This window comes from Argentina silus (genome assembly GCF_951799395.1).
Source record: "Argentina silus genome assembly, chromosome: 9".
NCBI lineage: Eukaryota > Metazoa > Chordata > Actinopteri > Argentiniformes > Argentinidae > Argentina > Argentina silus.
The window spans coordinates 14,700,317-14,709,975 of NC_139663.1; the positions used below are offsets into that span (position 1 = coordinate 14,700,317).

At 42.6% G+C, this 9,659-nt stretch overlaps 1 protein-coding gene across 1 annotated transcript; it reads right to left on the reverse strand.

Moving 5' to 3' along the window:
• Window positions 1–4,514: 4,514 nt before the first annotated feature.
• On the reverse strand, window positions 4,515–6,702 carry LOC310809596 (ferritin, middle subunit). The gene is made up of 4 exons (XM_083676947.1): window positions 6,420–6,702; window positions 5,859–6,005; window positions 5,266–5,391; window positions 4,515–5,004 (listed from the first exon to the last, which is right to left on the reverse strand). Exons 1-4 carry the CDS (start codon window positions 6,519–6,521, stop codon window positions 4,849–4,851), a joined length of 531 nt encoding a protein of 176 aa, XP_083533073.1. The 5' UTR covers window positions 6,522–6,702; the 3' UTR covers window positions 4,515–4,848.
• Window positions 6,703–9,659: the final 2,957 nt, after the last annotated feature.

A 9,659-nucleotide genomic window follows, 5' to 3' on the forward strand; every position in this document is an offset into this window, starting at 1 on the left:
TCCCCTCTCCCTGCCCATCATGAGCGGCCATTTACCCCTCTATAGTGTCATCTGTCACACCTACCATCATATGTACCATAACAACACCTCATCTATGAGGCTATTTCACATGATTAACCCTTTAATCCCAGGCCCAGCAGAGAGGGGTGAGTTGAGGTTTAGACAGCTCAGTGGAGAGCCAGACAGGAGAGGTTATGCTCTCAGGGGATAATACTGGAAGCCTGTGACATCAATTGTCAAGGTCAGAGTAGCTAGGCTAGCATACGGAGAGGTCACTCCTGTAGGCGAGCCCACACAGGCACACAGGCATGCGTACACACACACACACACACACACACACACACACACACACACACACACACACACACACGTGCACGCATAAACATACACACACACACACACACACACACACACACACACACACACACACACACACACACACACACACACACTCAATCAAACTCATGCACCTGAGAGAGCAGGGACAGACAGACCTGGCTGATTAAACATGACAGACCAGTGTGTCAGTGGTTAAGCCTTCCACTTTTAGCAGCTGTCTTCTCTCCCCCTGGTCCTGGAGTTTACGCCCTAATAGGGTTTTACATACATATCACAAACCAGGCCCTTGGACTCAATTAATTTAATAATAATAATGCTAATATTAATAATAATTTATTACATTTATATAGGCGCTTTTCATTGTACAAGAATAATCTTAAAGTGCATAAAATAGACGGAGGGGGACAGAGGGGATAGTTGACGATAGATCAAAACCGTCAATCAAAAGTGACCTCAGGAAGTGAAAAGAATTGGGAAGCTTGTCAGAAGATATGGTAGGTGTGGCTTGTGTGTGGCTTTGGGGAGCCAGTGGCCAATAGGAGCTGAGGATGTCCACAGGATGTGACGTCAGTTTTGACATTCACAATAGCTGTGTCTGAAACGGTACCCTATTCCTGATATAACTAGCGCCAGACCTTTCACTACAGCCTTTTGTCTAAACAGACACTGTTAGAGCAACCCTCAGTGTCAGGATGACTTCGATCACCATAAGATATGGACATCCTACCCCATAATATACTCTATTTGTACAATTCCAAACCCTATGGGCCCAATTCCAAACCCTATGAGTCCAATTCCAAACTCTATGGGCCCAATTCCAAACCCTATGGGCCTAGTTCCAAACCCCATGGGCCAAATTCCAAACCCTATGGGCCTAGTTCCAAACCCTATGAGTCCAACTCCAAACCCTATGGGCCCAATTCCAAACCCTATGGGCCCAATTCCAAACCCTATGGGCCCAGTTCCAAACCCTACAGGCCCAATTCCAAAGAGTGGCCAATTCCAACCTAGAGCATCAGATCTGATGGAGTTGGGTGGGTATCACCAATATACAGGCTATAACTCCACAAAGCCCTCAGGTATCGGCTGGATGTTGTTTCTACCATGCTGCTTACTCCTACTCCTACAGCGTCAAACCCTTTTCGAGGTGCATATGCTGTAGGGGTCTAGCTTTTGGGACCAGTGGAGGCTGGTGGAGGTAGAAATCGGAGAAAGGGCTCATTGAAATGCATGGAATGGAACGAGGTGTTTGATACCATTCCTCATTCCATTCAATGCATTACAATGAGCCTGTCCTCCAATTTCTACCTCCACCAGCCTCCCCTGATAGGGACAAGGCGGAGAGATGTTGGGTTGGTTGGGTCTCTCTGCTTGGCCAAAGCACACACAGCAAAACAATCGGAGAGGAGACACTGTGTCAAGTGAGGGTGTTGGAACATTGTTAGGCAGATTGTAGGTGAACAGCCGGTAGAAGGATTTTGAGAGGGCTCAAGGCTGGAGGCTGGAGGCTGGAGGCTAAGCCCTGAGGTGAACTAAAGTCCCCTTAGCTCAGGTCTACGCCTAGGTGTTCACTATGGAGAAGCTGTTCACCAGTATGGTTGGCAATGGAGGCTGGTGGAGGTTGAATGTGTCTGCATGGAATGGAATGAGGAATGGCAACAAACACACATGTTTGATATCCTCCCCTGGTGGTTGGGCCTAGATGTTTTGACCTAGCATGGAGAGACAAGCTGGGGTTAGCTCTGTGAAACCTGGCCTAAAAGGTCTCTGCCGACTTTGCATCATGCAAATGTAGCATAATATATAGCCTACAAACGTCTTGAAAGACACCTGTGGCTATATGAGACTTACCCTGAGCCATTTTGAATCTGTGAGTGCAGCTAAGTGAAGTCTAATTAACATATAAAAGTTAAAATGCCGCAGCGTTATTGGCCATCATCACAACCATAGGCGACGTGCCTCGCGCATTGCTCATGGCTACAAAGTAACCTTATCCCAGTGCGCGCGCTGAATGAGTCAATCTCCTCTCATCCGTCCGCGCGCGCTTTCCTCCACAGAGATACAACTACGGGATTTAACGGCTTACCTTAGCCGACACGGCACAATAAGACACAACAGTTCCCATCCCCCAAAACATATTATAAATCAACACCATCGACAAATATGACATTTCATTGTGGCTGCATGTTGTCACACATGCATGGGATTTTGCAGGAGGGGAAGGAGTGTTAGATAGGCAGAGGATAGGCAGAGTAACTAGGTAGAACGACCGACTAGTGATATAGAAAGTAGGGAATGCTTCGTTCTAGTATATATCGTTGTTCCTCCCACATAGTTACATGCAAATGCAAATTGAAATTGGACAGAAGTATCCAAATCATATTTAACCGATTGTCGACAGGTGAAACGGCATATGCGTCTGCAGGTAGGCCTATGGAATAAACCCAACACTAGTGTCCAAAACTGTGCATTAATTCAAAGAGGCAGCAGCATGCTAATTCAAAGGTGTGCAGGTCATGTTCTCCAGAGATACAAACATCGAGGCTATAGCCAACTATTCAATTATCCATCGCAAACATTGCTTCTGACTTTCTGTGCGCCAGGTGACCGCTGACTAACGGATTTATCAAGTGGAGCGCACGGCTTTAAAGTGACCTCTGGCTATGAAAACATACACTTGACAGGATATCATTTCCATTGACTTGAACAGAGACATATAACAACAAAGCTAACTCACCCAATTGAGATTTTATATTCCGCGTCTTGTTTTGTTTTTTCTAAAGGAATTCTGGACACCTCCGTACTTGGAGAGAGCTGTTGCGCACTCTCTCTCTCTCTCTCTCTCTCTCTCTCTCTCTCTCTCTCTCTCTCTCTCTCTCTCTCTCTCTCTCTCTCTCTGTGTTAATCTCTGTTAATATCCCTGTGTGACAACTAGCGCAGTTGAATCATCAAAACTCGGCTTCGCTTGAATGAATCTTTCTATCCCCAGCCTTTTAGTCGGCATAAGATAGTTGTCATTTCTGTATTCGTTTTATTTCTGAAACTTTCTCGATTGTTGTAATTGTTGAAAATAGATATTCAGATAAGCTTTTGTGTTCCATTTTGTTGGTGTGTAGTGCGTGATCATTTTTGGTAACTTTTCACGCACACATAGGCTTACCATTATGCAAAATAAAAACGTTTGAAAGAAAGAACAATATTGTGGTATCTCTATTCTCAAAGGTACTTAAATGTATTCTGAAGTGCACTCTCTCGCTCTCCTTTTGAAGTAGCCATGGCGCGAGTACAGTAGGCCTCCTAAAGCAATTGTGCTATTTAATTGTCTCCGTTCCTTTTGTTAAAAAAAATACACGTTATTACCCTATTGTATATACGCCATTATCTCCTGCCTGGTTAATTTTGTTGTAGACTTTTCCTAATTCCTAGAATCATAATGGAAATGCATAAAGGTGAATGCAGGCTGTTGGAGAACACACCCCATAATAAGCTCTCCACCACGTGATAAGTTCTTACCACTGCTCTCAGGTCAGATACGCATGACTAGACATTAGGACACGCTGATAAATGAGGGAGAGGGCGCCTCCTTGTGGTTGAGAAAGGTAGTGTGACAGCTTTCTTTCCTGTATCAAAGGTTCCAAAAGCACTTCTTCTCCCCGTCTTTGACTCATTAACACAAATCACAGAAGCCCGTAAGCTATTCTCGTCTACACAAAATCCACAATATAAATCAACTTGCCAGTAATCTTGACTCAATGTAGCTTTGATAAATGTGTGATCTTCTGTTGTGCATTCTGCTAGGAGCTATATTAAGGTGTTAGTGATCTTTCATTGGGCTAATGTGACTTGAAGGCACAAATAATTGTTCTTCAAAGCCATTAGGTTCATCCCTCATCGTATTCCCTACAGTAAAGGCTACAGTATGCATGCATGTGGACTGTTAACACACACAACCACTGTTGGTTTCTTGTTTTTAAGTGTAAAAACTAAACTACTTCAACTGTAATCATCTGTTAGAGGTCCAGAGAATATTGTAAATATTTATATGCATGTAGAGTAGTGATATTTCAGTCCACATGTGCAAAGCACTAATGCTACTAGCATCTTACCATTGTAACTAATACATGTCATACAGCCCTGTGTGTTGAATATGGGGTAAGGAGTCAGAGAAATTACAATTGTTCCAGCTCCAAATATTTATTCAGATTAAAACATTCAGAAACACTCAGGACCCCTTGGTTTAGAGTATTGGGAGCAAAGCAGCATCGCCCGATACAATCATTACTTTAGATGACAAAAAGTAACGCAAGATAACTCCACTTCACTTTTACAAGATGAATTCTCACAAATCATACAGTGTTGTCAACAAACCCAACATCAAGAAATTCAAACATTACAGCGTCATTGCACTGGTACATTTCAACAATCTCTTGTCTTTCCAGTTGCATAGCGTGAGAATTAGAAAAGGCTTGGGTGTCCTGGTAGGCCAGAGGTGAAGCCTGGGCCAGGAGTTTAGCTGTGTCCCCCCAGGGTGTGCTTGTCGAACAGGTACTCGGCCATCCTGTTGGTAGCAGCCCCCATCTTGTTGAGGTTGGTGATGTGGTCGCCCAGCTTCTTGATGGCCTCCACCTGCTCGTTCAGGTAGTGGGTCTCCAGGAAGTCACAGAGCTGAGGGAGAAACACAGAATTCAGTTTATATACACATCAGGGTTTAGAGCATCACAGGTAGTATAAAGTGCAGTAACCCTGTAATGTGCTGTGTGCTACTAAGGGGAGACCGTCGCCTAGGTTTTAGTCAAACTACAGCAACTACAAATCCTAGGGAATATATCTGACATGTAGCCAGGAGTTTTCCTGGACTGACTTGACCACTGTGTGCATGAAAGATTGAGCGAGTGTTCGCAGACGTGGTCATGGAGGATAACTTACATGGGGGTCGACCTTCTCTGCAGCCAGCTTGTGCAGGTCAAGCAGCGCCTGGTTGACATTCTTCTCCAGCTGCAGAGCACACTGCATGGCCTCCAGCCCATTGCCCCACTCATCACGGTCTGGCTTCTGTTAGGGGTCAAAGACAGAGTCAGAGAGAGGTCACATATCTATATGCAAGGGCAGTGCCAGTTTACATCCAGCACTTGCTCTTATTGAGGAAATGATTGAGTCTAACCAAATCAATGTGCTGTATTTAAAATGTTGCCTCTCTGTCTCTTATCCTGCAAGACATCAAATTGACGAAGAAAATCAATCGATCTGTTCACCCTGTAATATAGACATTAGTTGTCCCCTGAGTTCAGAGGCTATACAGGAGGAGGACACAGGAGGTTCGTTTATGACTATAGCACTGATAGTATACAGCTCATATCTGGCTTTACCACATGGCCTCAATTCTAGATCAAGGACTATGGGCGTGTAATGAACTCGGCATACTTGGATGACCCACTTTCCCCCCTCAGAGGCAAAGTCCAACACTAGATGTTTACACCGTTGATGTTTACAAAGGCCGTTTTATGGTATCGTGCGGTTACCTTGATATCCTGAAGGAAGATACGGCCACCTCTGTTGTTCTGGAAGGAGAGAAGCTTGTCCGCATGCTCCCGCTCCTCGTTGCTGTTCTCCTTGAAGAAGTGAGCAAAACCGGGCAGGGCCACGTCGTCCCGGGAGAAAAAGAAGGCCTGGAGAGAGAAGGAGGGAGCGTGGTTAAAACATGACTCGGCATTCGTCTAGACAGTCAAACAAGAATGAGAGAAGGCGGAGACCGAAAGAAAACAAGGACGGTTAAAACGTGACTCATCATATTTCGAGAACGACAACTAAACGACACTGCGCTATTGTGGGGGAGGGAAGACCATCACCCCCTAATTGGTGAGCTGCAATTAAGAGCTAAATGTTGCAGTCACTGTTCAATAATTTTTTCAGTTTAATTTGACCATTCATGAGCACAATTGATAGTCTACAAACAATTATTGCAGCTAAAGATGGCATTTGATCTAGGCATTCATATACTCAACATCTAGCAACAATGGAATATCACCCCATGTCCAAGGCAAATTGAAAGCAACACTTTCCTCTGCTCCAGTAATACTTACCATTGAAGTGTAGGTGTAGGACGCAAACATCTCCATGTTCACCATACGGTTGATGGCAGCTTCGCAGTCGCGGTGGTAGTTCTGACGGATCTGAGACTCCATTTTGGCAGGTTCTTTTGTTTTCTTATCAAAACTAAAGGTACAAAAATAAAGATTTCAAACTCATTCACGAATAGAGTTAAAGTAAATAATAAATTATCGATCCAGAATGCCGAAAGTTGCGGGACGAAGGCAGAAGTTCCGTTCAAACACTGTTGAAGCAAGAACTTCTTGAGATGTCTTCTCAGAGTACAACGAAATGGACACTGCTCGCTCGGTCTATTTATATGCTCCAGATAGAACGCGTCATGAACACCAACCGCTGAGCGCAGCCAATCAAATCAAGTATTTGAAAAGGAAATAGGCGGGTTATTTGTTTAAGGCGGCCAATGAACGACCACACCTAACACATGACCTGAAGAATTCTTCACATTTGAAGTTTAATCAGTTTTATTTCCAGTAACTGATGCACAATGTTACAGAACTACAACAATAACAACTTTGTTTGTAATAAATATATTGATACTTTGTAATATAGGGTCCAGAGAGGAAAAGAAGAGACATTCACAGTCTCATGACATATTTGAGAAATAAATCAAATCTTTACTCTCCCCGTGGCTTATGACGCAGGTTATTTTTTAAACAACTTCGTGATAACGTAAATAAAGTGCTTAATCAGACGAATTAAGGTTGAGCATAGAATTGTTTACCACACACTCACGCATTAGGAATGAGCTTTAGCAACATGTGTCCATATAAAAAAGCATATTATTTGATAAAGCTTTTATTAAGACATTGTCCCACATTACTAAATATGAAGTAGCATATTGTAGCCGCTATTCTATAAGGTAACTAAGGTCTACAAATACAGTAGACGACATTCAGGGTCTGTTTAATATGACACATTTTACCATTCACAATCAACCGTGACATAGAACAGAACAACTTGTATTCACCTCAAGACAATTCATCAATCAATCAGCAAGGATACTGTTAAGTGATGAATGTTCTAATTTAAGTTACAGTCACTGACCTTTGGTCAGACGTTCTGGGGCAACAACTCAATACATGTTCACATGACTCCTGCATTATAATAACTGCTGACAAGCCTCTTCCAGAGGTGTAAACTGTTGTTGCTCAATACACAGCGTTGCAACATATCTGAGATCAAGAATGAGGTCATCTTCTGGTCAGATGCAGTAATATACGGTCTCTTTAAACAGTTATGTATCTGTCTAATCCATGAATGTAGAAAAGGAAAAAACTCTAGAACACGTTTATGTAATTGAAAGAGAGAATACTTGCTTCAAAAGGGGTATGGTCTCCTTTATCCCACACTCAGCCAAGCTGCTCAACCAAGGTGCCCTCAATAAACAAACAAGGGACAGTGCAATGGATAGACAACAACCGTTTGGACTTGATAGAGGAGGCTATTTATTTATTGTATTTGATCTGGCTATATAATGTTTGTTTGTGTGTGTGTGTGTGTGTGTGTGGGGGGGGGGGGTCTCATGGACTAACTGACCAGGAGATGATTTAATGGATTGTGCAATGTGAATGTGGAATAATTGACCAGTATAAAGCTTGACTTGACGAATTTGATTGTAATGTGGATGTGTGCAATGTCCTTATGTATTTAGGTGATTTTTTTGTACATGTTTTTTTGTATGTTAATGTGTCATTGTGCTTTTTACGATGTACCTTTTTCACAAATGTCTGCGCAAGCAGATAACAAAGTACAATGTAATCTAATCTCATCCAACAGAAAATTACGGTTCCACCTTGCATACAATACCACAGCCATTTTGTAAGAGTTGAAGAATAAACAGTTCTGTTTCGGCCCTGTTTGGTGCTCCCAGTGCTGAAAGGCCAGGAGGCCAGGGCACATTATGGACGTCTGTAATGAAGGCTAGAGATTAATATGCACATCACACAATAACTTTCATAACTGGTTTCTCTACAAAAGGTTACCTTTAGTTCAGGTCTGATTTACTTGAGCATTCTCATGGCTTATCACGCTTTGTCTGGTGGTCATTCAGACTCATTTGAATGATGTGCAGACATAGGAACAGGGAAGACAAGTGTCATGATGAATTGTGTGAAGGGGCAATATATATCCTGACATAGCACTTTCTTACCTGAGAGGGTTATTTACCCCATGTAAATGTAGGTGTGCATACATTGTGTGTGTGTGTGTGTGTGTGTGTGTGTGTGTGTGTGTGTGTCCTTTTGTCTCTCTCTTTCTCTTGCATACAGTGCATACAATATATCTGTAAAACGCTGAGAATGTGTTTCTTAACCTGCCACCTGGACCAGCCAGGTGACAATCCCAGAAGAGAGAGTCACTCAATTATTACAACTTCCATGTCCCTTTCAGCGGTTATAAGAGGTTCATTCTAGATGTGAGTCAATTCCCTCACAAGGTTGCCTTGATTTAGTAGGTTACCAACCAGTAGCTTTTACAGAAGGGACAATATTGCATGAAAATTGCATCATTTGAAGAATGTTGTTCTTTTATTTTAGTAAATGTTTAACCCGAGAGACCTGTGTTGCTGTAGTCACAGTTGTGTGTGTGTTAGGCTGTCCTGTGACTAAGTTATAAACAGAGGTGGTTGTAAATATATTATGGCAGTGAAACTGTTCACCGTTACACTCAGTATATGTGAGGAATGACTTTGTGTTTCTGGCAGTTCCACCTCACTTTCTCTCCCTCATACTGTAATAACCCTTACGTTTGAGCTTTACATGTTTACATTGAAGTCATTTAGCAGAGCTTTTATCCAAAGCGACTTACAGTAAGTACAATTTGTCTAAGTGAATCAACTATACATCAGTCATCGTAAGTAAAACCTTCTAGAAGAATGAGTGCCATCAGCAGCCACAATGCTAGAGAAAGGAAGAAAACAAGTTTTAAAATGTTTTATAGCATTTTTATTTTATTATATCAATATCTATGAGACTCGTTATAGATGTACAGTATGAGTGAATTCCCTCTCAGGGTTGCTAGTGTAGTGTCAACAGTAGAACATAATATCAGTTCAATTTCTGTGAAGTGACTCAGCAGTTTGCTACAGCAGTTTTGTCTGTTCTCTCCTGTCTCCCTGAGCGTGTTTTTGTGCCCTGTCATGAATCATAATGTTTCCTGTTAGTTCCTGGCAGCTGACAGACTCAGGCTTTGCCTCAACCAACATTCTGCTGTGT

What these genes read in the sequence shown, in the direction of transcription:
- LOC310809596 (XM_083676947.1), bottom strand. Translation starts at nt 6,521, where the DNA reads ATGGAGTCTCAGATCCGTCAGAACTACCACCGCGACTGCGAAGCTGCC. An exon ending in CCTACACCTACACTTCAATG is followed by an intron (nt 6,006 to 6,419) that starts GTAAGTATTACT and finishes TTCTCTCTCCAG; the next exon opens with GCCTTCTTTTTCTCCCGGGA. An exon ending in TCTTCCTTCAGGATATCAAG is followed by an intron (nt 5,392 to 5,858) that starts GTAACCGCACGA and finishes GACCCCTAACAG; the next exon opens with AAGCCAGACCGTGATGAGTG.